The sequence below is a fragment of the Poecilia formosa genome, unplaced genomic scaffold, assembly GCF_000485575.1.
Source record: "Poecilia formosa unplaced genomic scaffold, Poecilia_formosa-5.1.2 Scaffold48, whole genome shotgun sequence".
In the NCBI taxonomy this organism is placed as follows: domain Eukaryota; kingdom Metazoa; phylum Chordata; class Actinopteri; order Cyprinodontiformes; family Poeciliidae; genus Poecilia; species Poecilia formosa.
Genome location: NW_006799987.1, coordinates 442,520 through 456,698, shown reverse-complemented (window position 1 = coordinate 456,698; position 14,179 = coordinate 442,520). Strand labels below are relative to the sequence as shown.

General features: G+C 37.7%; 1 protein-coding gene and 1 long non-coding RNA gene across 2 annotated transcripts in view; one reads left to right on the top strand and one right to left on the bottom strand.

Annotated features, from left to right (window-relative positions):
* Positions 1 to 176: 176 nt before the first annotated feature.
* On the top strand, positions 177 to 1,224 carry LOC107836293 (uncharacterized). The gene is made up of 2 exons (XR_001662168.1): positions 177 to 330; positions 1,040 to 1,224. It is a non-coding gene; the product is annotated as an uncharacterized LOC107836293 (long non-coding RNA).
* Positions 1,225 to 1,257: 33 nt separating this feature from the next.
* st14a (ST14 transmembrane serine protease matriptase a) overlaps positions 1,258 to 14,179 on the bottom strand; it is an 18,130-nt gene continuing 5,208 nt past the window's right edge. The window contains exons 3-19 of the mRNA XM_007552331.2: positions 12,289 to 12,419; positions 11,595 to 11,665; positions 11,333 to 11,496; positions 11,161 to 11,196; positions 9,491 to 9,725; positions 8,278 to 8,420; positions 7,978 to 8,081; positions 7,788 to 7,903; positions 7,544 to 7,680; positions 7,360 to 7,464; positions 7,147 to 7,257; positions 6,953 to 7,069; positions 5,324 to 5,446; positions 4,998 to 5,184; positions 3,833 to 4,104; positions 3,365 to 3,501; positions 1,258 to 2,040 (exon numbers count right to left, since the gene is read on the bottom strand). Coding sequence (XP_007552393.1) covers positions 1,882 to 2,040; positions 3,365 to 3,501; positions 3,833 to 4,104; positions 4,998 to 5,184; positions 5,324 to 5,446; positions 6,953 to 7,069; positions 7,147 to 7,257; positions 7,360 to 7,464; positions 7,544 to 7,680; positions 7,788 to 7,903; positions 7,978 to 8,081; positions 8,278 to 8,420; positions 9,491 to 9,725; positions 11,161 to 11,196; positions 11,333 to 11,496; positions 11,595 to 11,665; positions 12,289 to 12,419 — 2,348 coding nt within the window. The 3' untranslated portion in view covers positions 1,258 to 1,881. The remainder of the gene's footprint in view (positions 2,041 to 3,364; positions 3,502 to 3,832; positions 4,105 to 4,997; positions 5,185 to 5,323; positions 5,447 to 6,952; positions 7,070 to 7,146; positions 7,258 to 7,359; positions 7,465 to 7,543; positions 7,681 to 7,787; positions 7,904 to 7,977; positions 8,082 to 8,277; positions 8,421 to 9,490; positions 9,726 to 11,160; positions 11,197 to 11,332; positions 11,497 to 11,594; positions 11,666 to 12,288; positions 12,420 to 14,179) is intronic.

The window sequence follows — 14,179 nt, the reverse complement described above, 5'->3', positions numbered from 1 at the left end:
TCTCCCAGAATTTAGGAAAAAACAAAAACAAACAACCCCCCCCTCCAAATCGGTTACAAAAAAGTCCCAATTCAGAGATTAAAGTCAGAAATCTGGCTGGTGAGAAAATACCTAATTTAATTATTCACGTGAAATCTAAATCTGTTCTAATATACTCTAAACTACTATTTTCTGAAGAGTATTCGTAGTGACTGAGGGCTCTTTGAACCATAGACCCAGTAAATGCTGAGTCACTGGTTGCTATTGGGATTGTCGCCTACTTATGGGAGAGAAGAAAACACCAGGCCCACAGTTTTCATCAAAAGGGCGAATTATAGCCGCAAACCAACAGTAAGTTAGAGACAACCATTCAACTATTGTTGAACAGTCAACAGGGTTTTATGTGGGGTAAACAAGTTTAAGTGATCTTTCAATGGCAGTTGCAAAAGAAAAATTCAAAGCAGAAATATCTAAAAGTTTAAAACTATCAATACCTCAGCAGTGGATAATTCACATGGGATGAAGGGTGACTAACATTTTTACGTGGCCAATTTCAACATTGAATGATGAACCTTCATGGAGCTGTAAATATTTTCTTACACTTCTCTAAAATTCATCATTGGGAGGGGAATTTTGATTTTTTTGTTATGTCAAACTCCGCAGTTCATCGTTAATAAACATAAATCAACCTTTTAAGGCACAGTTGCGATGACTTTTTTCCACAAATAGGGAGGAGCTTCTACCTGAAAACTATGATAGAAAATAAACATACTGCATAGTAACGGATGCTTCAATGCTGAAGTCTAAGATACAAAACAATACATAATATTTTGCATTAGACAAAGCAGTTAAGAATTTAAATGTGAACAATAAGAACATTTTAAGTAAAATCAAAATGACCAAAACACTGGAAGCACACTTGACAAATGAATCATTGTTCTGATTCAATGAAATATCACATTTTCTACTGGAAATTATACATTTTTTTAAATCTAAAAATACTTCATTAACCCAGGATGTAAATTAAATTCAATCAATAAAACGTTGTCTTTGTTTCCAGAGCAACAACTTTTGCCCACCTTATGATCATCAGAGGGCAAAATCCAGGGGTGCACACTCCAGAAACCTGGACCAGGACTAAACCTAAACATTTGAGGTTCCTAATGTTATTTACAGCTTCCCACTATAATGGAGCTTCTGATTCAACAATTAGTTTTGTTTAAATAAAATACATTATGAACACACCAGAAGCAAATTAACTCATGCTTACACAAAAGGTAATTTAAAATATTTTATTAGAAGCCATCTGCTATAAAATACACATTTACAATAATTTCAGACTAATTAAACTGTTACCTAACCTTTAAATTTTTCCAAACAGATGAAAATCTGTGTCTCTGGAAATAAAATTATATCAGTGATGGGAACTTGTGAAAAAATGATGACTGATTTTTAAAGGAATTTCTAATCGGCTTAAATAAACAAAACCTAGAGGATAAGATCAAAAGAAGTCAAACAGCTTTCATTTACATAACTCAGTTTGCTCTTGAATGCAATTTTGTGTAACAAGTTTGCCTTAAAACTATGTCCTATGCATCATATAACATTTGTACTCCATCAAATAATAATAAAAACACAAAAATAAAACATCTATTTACATTTAAAACAGTTAACCAATCACCATCCTGGTAAAAAAAACAAAAAAAAAAAAAAACAATCACAGTAAGTTTAATAGGCATAGCACTTGCTGTAAAAGTTGTTCATCTTCCAATGTCGCTACAGCCAGAAGTCAAGTCCACTGAATCCGCTGGATGGTCTGTCAGATTGGAGTCTCATTGAATTCATTTTTCAAGTCAACAGTTTATATCCGTAATGATCCTGTTCGATAAGGTAAAAACTAGTCTAGACTCCAGTATTCTCCTTGATCCAGCCACGAAATTCACTGACTGTGGTGTAGATCCCTGGTTTATTCCTACGAGCGCAGCCGTCGCCCCAACTGACCACTCCTGCCAGTAACATACAATCACCTTCCAGAATGTTCAGAGGTCCACCAGAATCTCCCTAAAGGAAGGAAACACAGATATAAAACTATTATAACCAACATGGAGGCAATAGTAGAGTAACAAAAAACAGTCAGTTTCTGCATATTTCACAGGCTGAAAATCTTGGGTTGTTCTGTTCAATATGTTCTAAAACCTATTAATTCATGATAGACAAAGAGGGAGAGCAAGGCAGGGGAAACATTAATTTTGGATTTTTAGAACTACAGCAAAAATATGACATCACTAATTCATAATCGTGCATTTCTAAATTAATATACTGTTTCTAATATAGCTTAATTATTTTGTTATATAAAGTGTTACAATTGTACATTTATGAATTAATGTTTCTAACAATATGTTAAGTGTGGGCAACTGTTGAAGGCTTTTTTTTATGACGTCGACACCAGGAAGAGTAGCCATTGTTATGCTAATGGCTAATGGCTAATGGGGATGGGGGGAATGGATCCAAATAAACAAGCGAACAAACCAACCACTCCTTTTTAATCACTGGCTTTATCACGCGACCTCTCATTTCCCGCGCCTGCGTCTTGTAGTTCCTCTGCGTTTCGGAGCGGATAACGGACGAAAGCAGAGGAAAACGGGGGCTGCCATAGACATAATATAAGATTCATATTCATATTATATTATGTCTATGGGGGCTGCGGTCCCCTACGAAGTGCGCAGCCGGATGCAGGGTAAAGAGGTGAACCTGTCATCGACCACGAAGACCGTGTGTGAGTAGCCTTTATTCCCGCCGAAACTGCGAGGTATGTCCTGGTGCCTGGCAACCATGAAGCCACATTGCTAACCGTTTGTTGCTAATAACACTTAAGTTAGAGTTTCCTTTATAGATTCATTCGCTTTAAGCCTATTTTGAAGGATGGCGTCTGATCACCTCTTGGTTGAACTAGATTATTCTACACTGAGAGCAGATGAAAAAACAAACAAACAAACAAACAAAAAAAAACACAGTTTGAGATTTAGAGCCCAAGCTAAAATTGTTTATTGGCTAAATTCTAAAATCTTGAGCCGTGTGCTATACATATTTTACACATGAGCTTTTAGTATTTTAAATAGCTAAAGGAACCCAATATAACAAGGTTTTCATATAAATGTACCACTAAATTGTACTTTTGTACAATTGCTGCCTCATAATTCAAGCAGGACAATTATCCCAAGTATATCTAGAAGTGGGCTGCATTATGGAGAAATTTGTAGAACTGTTTAACGGTTTCATAAACATAAATTAAGGAAAATTCAAGATGCAACATAAAGAAAGGGACACAAAGCAAGATGAAAAGTAGACCAATAAAGTCAAAGTAAAGGAAAAATAAACTCCTAACCTGACAAGCATCCACTCCTCCTTTCAGTACTCCAGCACAAAACATCTTGGATGTGAGACGATAGCTCATTAATTTATTACACTCGGTATGGTTTATGATTCGGACTTCAGCTTTCTGGAGGACTTTTGCAGCAGGTCCTGAATAATAAAAGAAAAAATAATCAATAGAATCATATAACCATGTCACTGATCATTTGCACTAGAATAATCTAAACACTAAAATATCTTATAAATATAAGAAGACTATAACCTCAAACATGGTATATGTAAAACACAAATGTCAAAACCTAATTGCCTAAGAGAATATATTAATCCTACATTTCATCAATCAGAAAAAGCCTAAAATGTTTTTCAGCTTTTGCTGGTATATAATCTGATGCCCTTTAAGCTCAATCATTTCATTTAACATGTTCTAGTGAGTATGGGGAATTATTTGAGGTCATACTTAAATGTATTCCTGCACACTCACCTCCCTCTCTTGTTGCTCCCCACCCTGTGATGAACACAGTTTCGCCGACTGGAACCTTGTAGTCGGCATTTGGCAAGCAGATGGGCTGAATGTGATCTGAATATTTGATGGGGCTGTCCAGCTCCATCAGGGCGATGTCGTTGTTAAAAGTATTAGGGTTGTAGTTAGGGTTAGATATGATCCGCTTCAGCTTCCTTTTTACAACAAATGACTCAATCTTCCGTTGGTCATGAAGACCGAGGAAAACCTCCCATGTCGCAGGCTCTCCGAATCTGAGATCAAACAGGGAGGCAGATTAATTCCTGATCAGATTCAATGGGAAAAGAATAGATACAACTGTAGTATACAGAAAGTCAAAAGTTATGCCATTAGATCAGAAGGAGTTATAAAGACAGCTGCAATGAATATTCATATATTCAGTTGAAAACAACTGAATACTTGGTGAGGCTCCATGTCAATTTGTGCATTAATTTCATATCCACTGTTTGCCATGATCTACTTTAGTATTTACATTTGTTGTATTTTTAACCTACAGACCAACCATTTTGTACCAAAACCATGATGTACAAGTATATTTGCATTGCTGACATGAATGAGTGATGGGGACAAATTACTATTTAAATCCTCAAGTTTCTTATTTAACTTTTATATTGAACTCTTTTCCCATGAGGTTTAGTTTTGATCTTTTTGGTCCTGCTGGCTCTAAAATTCAACAGATTAGATTCAAATCAGAATAAATAAAAGACCTTCTGATGGTGTATGCCATCTACTGAGCCATTAAACCTTATGTTATGTATGGCAGACTTTGAATAAACAATAGAAAATTACTTTAAAAGCAGATGCAAAACATTTTTCTGGACGGTATGAATTGATGAAGCTACCAAAATTTCAAAAGGTAAGCACTGGCATTTGAATATTTACACAGTATAGAAGTTCATGTAATAATTAAGCAACTGAAGTAACTGGAAAATACTAGATATTTTCCATTTGCACTCTTATGTAAATGGTCTGCATTTGCATCAGAGTGCAAATGCAGCCGATTTGGCAAAAAAAATAAAAATCCTTCACCCAGAACTAGATCTCATCTCTTTTAACTACTATGTTTATTATAAAGCTCAAAGGTTGAAGTATGTTGCATTTGAAAAGGCATAAACTGAAGTTTTACCTAAGGTTACCGTCATTTTGCACACAGTGGGCAGCTGTGACCAGCCAGTTTTCACTGATGATGGACGCTCCACACACATGTCCATAATTCTGGAAGTGAAGGCTGACTTGCCACGGAAACTCCCCTTGTGCGGCGTCTTCTCCGCCCACAATACGCGTCGACGACCGTAATTTTTTCCTTCCACAGGCTGAAAAGTAAACGGATGGTAACAGGTACACATGTGGGAACTTGTTATGTTAAAACCTGTTTGGTTAGAAAGGCACAACTCAAAAGATGAAGATAAGCAGGAGTTGTTTCATCTCAGACATGTTTAAATTGCAACATACCACAGTTCTCCTCATCAGATCCATCTTCACAGTCCGACGATCCGTCACATACTGGGTTCTTCTTATCAATGCATTTGCCGTTCTTGCATTTGTATGTAGATTCTGTGCATTGTACCTCAGAATCTGGGGAAACAAAAACAATTTTGAATCTATCTTTTAAATCAGATAACAATAACAGGGCATTTTAACATTTTCTGCTAGATTAGCAACATGCCTTGCTAAAGTATTCATACTCCAACTTCTTCACAATTTCCCAATATTACAACTACATAATTCAATGCATTTTATTGGGTTCCATTTGATAAAACAACTGTGCATCCATCCATCCATTTTCTTTACACCCTTGTCCCTCAGTGGGGTCGGGAGGGTTGCTGGTGCCTATCTCCAGCTAGCGTTCTGGGCGAGAGGTGGGGTACACCCTTGACAGGTTGCCAGTCTGTCGCAGGGCAACATAGAGACACACAACCATGCATACACACACACTCACACCTAGGGGCAATTTGGAGAGGCCAATTAACCTGACATGTTTTTTGGACGGCGAAAACCCACGCATGCACAGGGAGAACATGCAAACTCCATGCAGAAAGACCAAACTCCATGCAGGGATTGAACCCAGAACCTTCTTGCTGCAAGGCAACAGCTCTACCGACTGCACCACTGTGCAGCCCCTACAACTGTGCATATTTGTAAAATAAAATAGTAATTGTAACATTGTCTATGTTTAAAGATCCTATAAGTGGTGTGCTTTTATATTCACCACTCAGTTTAAACTTTGTAGAACCACCTTTTGTAGCAATTAAAGCAGGAAGTCTTTTGCTGTAATAATTAAGTTTTGACGTTGTTTGAATCTGTACGATTCTGTAACAAAATATTTTCAATTCCGATTCTATTTTGAGATAGAAATTATTTATTTAGGAGGTATGTGTCTTCTCATTAGTAACCCCAAATAGAAGGCCCCACAATCATGTAGCCTACCATGTACCAAAGACTAGTTAGCATATAGACTTGTGTGCGTTTAAGTCTGTTCTAGTGTAATGTGAAACACCATTTGTGGTATAGTGGTAAAAATCACATGGTGTAAATTCAGGCAAAGTCATCGATTTGAGCGAATTAACAAACATGTCAGGTGGGAAGAGACCTGGCTCAGTTTCTAAGCCAGCCATTTCCAACTTTTGTAAAAACAGCTGTCTATGAGCCCCAACTAGGTGTAGAGACAAATTAGCCTGTCAACAAGTAGAACCCAGGGCTATATTGGCAATTAGGAAAACAATCACAGTCACTCCATTCAATACCCCAATCCTGGTGGTTCTGGTCCCAAGAACAACCGCTACCACTGCCCCATTCCCAACCTTCCTTTCATTTCCTAAATAATTGCAAAAATACTGCTGATCTCTACTCCCATTTAACTCAACCAGATTGAAGGAATAACAATCAGACTGTTGTCCTTGCATCTATTACCCATTAGTTCTTGTTTAAATATTTATTTGATTATTCGGCTCACCGTAGCGCCACTTTTGCCAATTGAAAAATGAATGTGACCTCTTACAGATTTATCTTTAAGTTCATAGTGTTGGATTATTGGACAGGAACAACTTAAGTGACAAAAAAAGAAAAATCCACTAATCTTACTTTTTTTACAGTTGAGCTCATCTGAATTATCTCCACAGTCGTCTTTTCCGTCGCATTGTTTCTGCTCAGAGACACATTTTTTATTTGTGCACGTGATGTATCCAGTGTCACATGCGCCTTAAAAAAATAAAAGGATGCATGAAAAACTGGTCTTAAATCCTTCCAGTGAAATCTCCAGTGCCAGTGGCTCTTACCACAACCACGCTCATCTGTCCCGTCTCCGCAGTCATCCACGCCGTCACACTTCCAGAACACGGACTTACAGAGCCCATTTCCACAGGTCAAGAGTGAGTCCCCTGTGCACTCTGGAGGAGAAAAGGTTTAGAACAGGTGTTTGTTATACTGACTCACTGATAAAACCATGGCGGCAACAAACAGTTCAAATGTAATGTCAGTAAATGACGTACTGCAGTTCTTCTCGTCACTCAGGTCTCCACAGTCGTTCCAGCCGTCACACGTGAGGTTTTGGGAGATACACAGGCCATTTCTGCAGTGGAACTTACCAGGGCAAGCTGTGGACGACACAGTGAGCGTGAAAAATAAGAGTCACACCATTAGGAGGAAAGTAAACCTAAAATCTCCATTACTTACGATCTACGGGGTCAATGGCCTCATACTCTGCTTGGAAGCCTCTGTCTACGTAGGAGTGATCAGAGAGAAACTCCAAAGTCATTTTGTTGGTTTTGCTGATTTCAAATATATTCCCATCCTTGTGGTCTCCACACAGTCTGAGAATTAGATTTGTAAGCAATGAAAAACCCATTTACTTTTTTCTACAAAACCTGATTTGTAGAACATTGATTTAAAATCCCAAACTCATCGTTGTTGAACTTACTTCTTGTTTTTATCAATCATCACGTAGTCTTTGTCACAGTTCTTGCCGTTTTCCTGCCCTGGCTCAGCCAACAGGAGCTTTTTGAATGTAACTTTCACCACCTTACCGCTTGGCACCTTCAAGAAAACGGATAAGTAAGCATACAGAAATACAAGTATCACTGAACAATGTGTCCATGAGGAAAACTCACCTCTATTTCCCAATCACACTTAATGTTAGGAGGATAGTAGTTTGGAAAGTTGGGAGTGGAGAAGGTCCCCTTTGAACCCGTTAGTTTGGTACTGCAGGACTTGCCTACATGGACAGTTAAATAAATAATTTTAAATATCAAAACTAATTTTAATAGACAAAATCTGAGAAATTAAAGCTTTTTTCCAATGATGACTTTGTTCCTTATGGGAATGAGAATACAATGAAGACCAATCTTTCCATTTGTCAAAGTAATTCTTCACAGCAATCTGGATATGTAAATAAAGGCGTCAACACTTACGTAAAGTTTCTGGTGGGACTTGTGAAACATGTGCCCGAAATCCTGGGAAGTTGTATTTGTCGTTTGTGCCCATTGTAACCAGCATGACATTTCCAGAAGAATAAAACGTCAGAGGTTCACTGGGTGAATAGTGTTCACACAACCTGTAGGAGACAGTCATGCATTTTAACGACTAATTCATAACCCCGAAGTGCAAAAGATTCATTTTTACCCAAATAATTTTGATTTTAACCTAAATAGGTTTTAGTTTTTTCCAAGGCTGGTGGCATCTGACATTTATAATCTCAGTGGAGATACTAGTTTGATTATGCTAGTTTTTTTATGATGTTTGACTTTAGCTAAACTGTTTAATTTATAGTTTAATCAGTAGGGTGTTTTACATTAGATCAAATTCTTAGAGGTGTGTAGGCCACATATATTCAGTGGAGAAATAAAACTTCTAGATTCATTTTAGTAAATAAAAATCAGAAAAGCTCGAGCATGATATACATACTAATCATAAACTATGTTGTTCTACGCAAGTTTGAAAAATATTATATGTGATGTGTATTAATCTTTTGCGTCAAAACGTGCTGTTTAACGTAGTAAGACGTGGGGTGAGGAGAGCAAAGTGTGTCTCAGAAACTGGTCTGAAGCAGTTTAGAGGGATAGGAAGTAATGGCTTCGAGGAATGCGCCAGAAAGCTGGTCCCACCTCCTTGAGTAGAAATGTTTTAGCACAAAATAACATCTAGGCAGATGACACTCTTCTAGAAAATCTGCCCCATCAAACAGCAACAAACACTGAATAACCTAAACTTGCTCAAGAACTACAGCGCGCTCCGTCTCTTCCTGTTGACGTCTTCACTGTCCAGTCACTTGTCCAGGTGAACATAGTGGCATTTATACTTTTCCATATACATAACCATGTGCGTCTTAAATTGTACGATTTTATGTTAAGATTAATGTAAATTTCATCAATTTAAATTTAATGCACAAGCTGTGCATCCATTATTTTACCCAAATACTACTGGCAGTCTTTCCCATGCTGCCATAACATCTGGGTCTCTATTGACTCTAAATGAATGGTTTTACCTACATGGAAAGTGAAGCATAAAGTGGATAACCAGCCAATGATGTTAACTACTTCTGCTAAGAAGTATTCAGCAAACTAAAACCCTGAGGGCCCAGTGCAGAGCCCTGAGGTACACCAAAAAAACAGTAGATATACTTACTCTTCCAAAGCGCGGTTCTCAATTGGCACCAGGGAGTCATAGATTTTCACAAAGTCATTAGAGCAGTTTTCTTCCAGATACATGGCGTCAAACTCGAGCTTGATGATGCTTCCTTCGTCACCTCGCAGCTCCCACTGTGTGAAGGTGTTCGGTTTATACGATTTGGCGGGGAAACCTGTAGTCTCTATCCTAACAATCTCATTGGGCTTTGTATGTATTCTAGACTTTGTTTCACCTGGAAAACACACATAAAATGCAATATATTAAATTCTACTTAGTAAGTCACAATCACACATTAACCAGAACTTTCCATGCTTTGTTCTAATCTTGCCTTTGATTAGTAGTAAGTGAAATCTTAACGAGTCTTTGTTTTTTTTCTGTCGCCGTTGCTTCCTCATCAGTCAGATTTGTTTACTCTGAATTCTAGTTTGATCTCGAGAGGTTTTGCAATATTTCCCTCTGTCAGCTGAATGTTCATCATTAGTTGCATTTAATATGCCATTTGAAAAATTTGCTTAATGGAAGCACGGCCACTTCACAAAGACTCTTTTTTGATAAAAAGTTTTGGCGCCAGGATGAGGTGGTTTTTCCGCCTTATCAAAACTGATTTATTTCGCAAAACTGCAATGGAAAGACTTTTTCACATCACAGGAGTCACATGATCGACAACCTGATGTTGCCACTGATGCAAATCATGAAGAAGACGACGACAAAAAGTAGCTGGAGGATCATGGACCGGCATATTTTTAATGACTTAAAGAGTGAAGAAACTTATTCATGTGCGATTTTAGTTCTGTCTTATTTAATGGAAACATTGCAATTGCGAAATTGGGTCTTTCGACATTAGCATAATACTGACAAAGTTTTGCGCACGTTTGTAATAGTGTCTTTGCCCTGTGGCTTTACCCCAAACACATTTTATATCATCTCTATCATTATCTTCATGTGTCATGGTCTCAGGTTGGTTTGCTTCTGCATCTTTTAGCCTACTTCACGTTGTGAGCCAGGCACTATTTAGATGATTTCTTGATTCTACAGGTCATCATGGAGTAATCACACTTAGTGAAATGCTTTTCTAAAACTTTTGTTTGTCACAATTTAAAAGGGGGTAATTACATTTTTACTAAGGGATAAGCTGGTTTTCACAATGTTTTCTAGCTGAACTAAATGAAATGATCATAAAAACTGTTTTTTAAATTTATTTGTCATACTGTTGTCTGGTGTAAACATGGCAAACCTCTACAGTACAGTAGTTCATGATAATTTAAAGCAGTTCCTTTTCTAACTTCCTGTGGCAGCTTGCTTTGCTGCAGTGTTGCCATCATTACATAACTGCTTTCAACTTAAAACGTTACACTTCTTGTATTCATTCCCCCAAATTTAAATCTCTTTTTATGTGTAGGTTCAATATCTTTCTAAGTAAAAACTAAAAGCTACAGGGGGGACAAGGTTTTTCAAAGTTTTCAGTTTGTTTGATGCTGCAGTGTGAAAGAGAACTGCACCAGCTAAAAATGTAACAAACTGAACTGAGTCTACCGACCTACAGGGTGAGGCTGTAGCTCTGGGTAAAATGCTTTACTTTTAGTTAATCAAAATATTAAGTCTTATAAAAAAAAGTTCAGAAAAATATATGTATATAAAATAAACACATATGTAACTTCGATACTTACTAATATATGATGTTCGTGACATTCTGGAATCTATAACTGTGAAAGAAACCAAAAACGGACAGAATGAGATTAAAAGTCCTCCCGCACAGGATGTAGCAACAGACAACTACAACTCGTTCATATCAAGATTCATCCACCATGTCAATCCAGATGCAGAGTAAGTGACAATTACCAGAAGTCTTCATGTCTGTAACCTGCAGGCTGCTTCTTGATTTCGCCTTCGTTGGAAATCCTCTCGCATCCTGCTGGTTCAAAACAGCTATGGCATCGTCAACAGAGTTTTCTTGGCCTACAGGCACTTTAAACTCAGACATGTAGTAGGCGATAACACCCTCACTGGAGACAAAGACATCACAACCAAGATAAGCAAATACTCAACATAAAGTCATAAATGCGACCAACAGGACAGAGATTTGACTCTACGGACTCTATACCTGAATGCGTTAACTGTAGAGTTGACGTAGTATTTCTTCAGCCTTGGATTGCTGGAATAAATAGTTTTCAGCTGAAAAAGGTTGTAAAAGAATAAACAAAAAAATCACAAAGAAAAGTTTGGTTAAACAATGAAATTTCTTTTTTTTTATTATATTACACTTCATAGAACAAACTGTTAACACATAAAATGTCTAATACTTGACATTGTTGGCATCATGTTGCCATCTTACAAATTCCAATTTGTAATCCTTCTTTTTCTTTTAAAATGAAATCAGAAAAGAAAACCCATCTTGATTAAGCAAAAAAAAAGAAAAGAAAAAAAAAGTAGCATAAAAAGCCCCACATAAACATAAGACCTTGAAGGGTTGAGAACCAGATAATTATTTACATTCAAAATCCAATCTTAATGATTTATTATAATTCAACCATCCTTTCCACACAGTCTCAAATGTATTCAATTCATGCTACATAAAAAAGTTAGCTTCTCTACAAAATAAATATCATGCACCACATCAAAACAGTTATTTGGCATTTCCTCCTTTGACCATTTCCTCATTATTCCCTTTGTTCCTGCTAATATCAAGAGTCCAAGTAATTTAACACTTAATTCCTTTTACTCTGCCTATTCACTTTTAAACAATAAAAATAGAAAAATTTGTTAATGTATTGGGTCAGAGAACCCGGCAGTCTTACCTCCTGCTGCACCTGTTCAGCCAAGGCCTTGAACTCGCGTGTATCCGAGCTCTCATAGGCGTTGTCAAACGCCTGGTTCTGGATCTTCATTGAGCCGATGTATATCCTTTTGGCGTATTCGTCTTTACGGACTAAAAAAAAAAAAGCACACATAGCTCAAACAGTAGAAGTGTGTTTATGCACCTCTCTACTGTTTCAGGCCAATCAATCGACTGTCACTCCAGCAGCTTAAGTGTTTTTTGGCTAGCAGTTGGTAGCAGTGGAGCGCATCGCATGTTCTGGGCTCTACTGACAAGAGGAGGTGTTTGTTGTAAGGGTACAAAACATTGCAGTTTCAAATACAGCTGTGTGTGGGAGTCCCTTAAGTTTTCTCCAGCTGATTGAATAGAGGAATAACCCAGTTTTTCCTTGCACCGTTGGCCAGCTGGCTGAAAGAGGGGAACAATAGTTTCTTGAAGCTTGCAAGAAAAAAAAATTGTGAATTTTTGTTTCTATTTGGTTATGAAACACAGAGACTCACGGTGTACTAATTGAAAGAGTTCCAAGCTATTTAGAATCCAGCCCATCAGGGCTCTGATTCACTTTCCATTCATGTAAAAACATAAAATAAAGTAAAATACTTCCAGGTACAACTTTCCAAAGTTTTCTCTCCTTTACATTTGGCTTTGAATATAAGATGGCTAGAAAAACAGAGACAGGATGGAAGAACTTTCTCCAAGGAGGTAAGGATACAAGAAGGAAGGACATGAAGGAAGGAAGGAAGGAAGCACGATAAGTAGGTAGGAGGAAATGACACAAAGGAAGAAGAGGGAAGGACATAAAATAGGAAAGAAGGATACAATGTAAAGAAGAAGGGGGAAGGACACAAGGGACTTCGTCCAACTTTTAGCGTCACTTGGAAGGAAAGCTTAAAGAAAGGTAAGATCTGTGGACGTGATGCTAGCATAGCTAGCTGTACAGAGACACATGTTGCATCTGCGATGAAAAAAAGTTGTCACTCATGCGCTGAATTATTGTGTGGAGGTGTTGACTGAGGTGTCGCATATATGGGACAACGCTGTGACCAAAGACTGCATTGATATGACATTCAGGAACGATCCGATTCTTCTGGACGGATCTTTACTGAATAAATTAATTTCAGCTCTAAGTATTTAATATCTAGGTGTTTTATGGGAATGTGGATCTTTCAGATCAATTTGAGAAGCAATTTTGAAGGTAAAACTTAATGTTTTTGTGTCACGTAGAGTGGGGTGCTGGTCTTGACTTGGTCTTGGGTTGGTGGTCTTGACTACAACTCTGCTACGTGGCTCCTGTCATGTTGCGAGGAGAGGACGCTTGGGACAAAGGCTCAGTCAGACGGCAGCGTGATGTGTTACATTTATTTCTCATCTTACATTCAGACATCGGTGGTCAGACTCGGAGGTTCAGCTACTTCTCTCCTACTCACGTGAACACCACAATGGTTAGACTACGATTCCGCGCCACACAAAGGCGCAAGAGTACTTAAATAACAAAGGGAACAGGTGAAAAAGGTTACTAATCAGCCGGAGACACAAGAGGATAAATGAAACTAAGGACCAGAATAAACGTGGAAACCCAGCATAAACCCCAAACATAGGAAGAAAAAAACAGACACAAACCCAGATATCTGACATTGTGACAGCTCCTTGGTTGCATGTCCTCCCTCACCCACCTTCTTTCCATCCCCTTTCTGATGGATTTCTTTCAAAATAAAAGCCACTAGTGGCAAAAAAAAAGTGAAGTTCATGCTATGTTAGTACAGGAGACAAGATGTTTCCATCCCTGAAATTATGATGCATAGAATCAAATATCTAAGTCTAAACTATGTTACAGAGAGTAAACACAATAAAAACATGCTTTATCTGTGGCA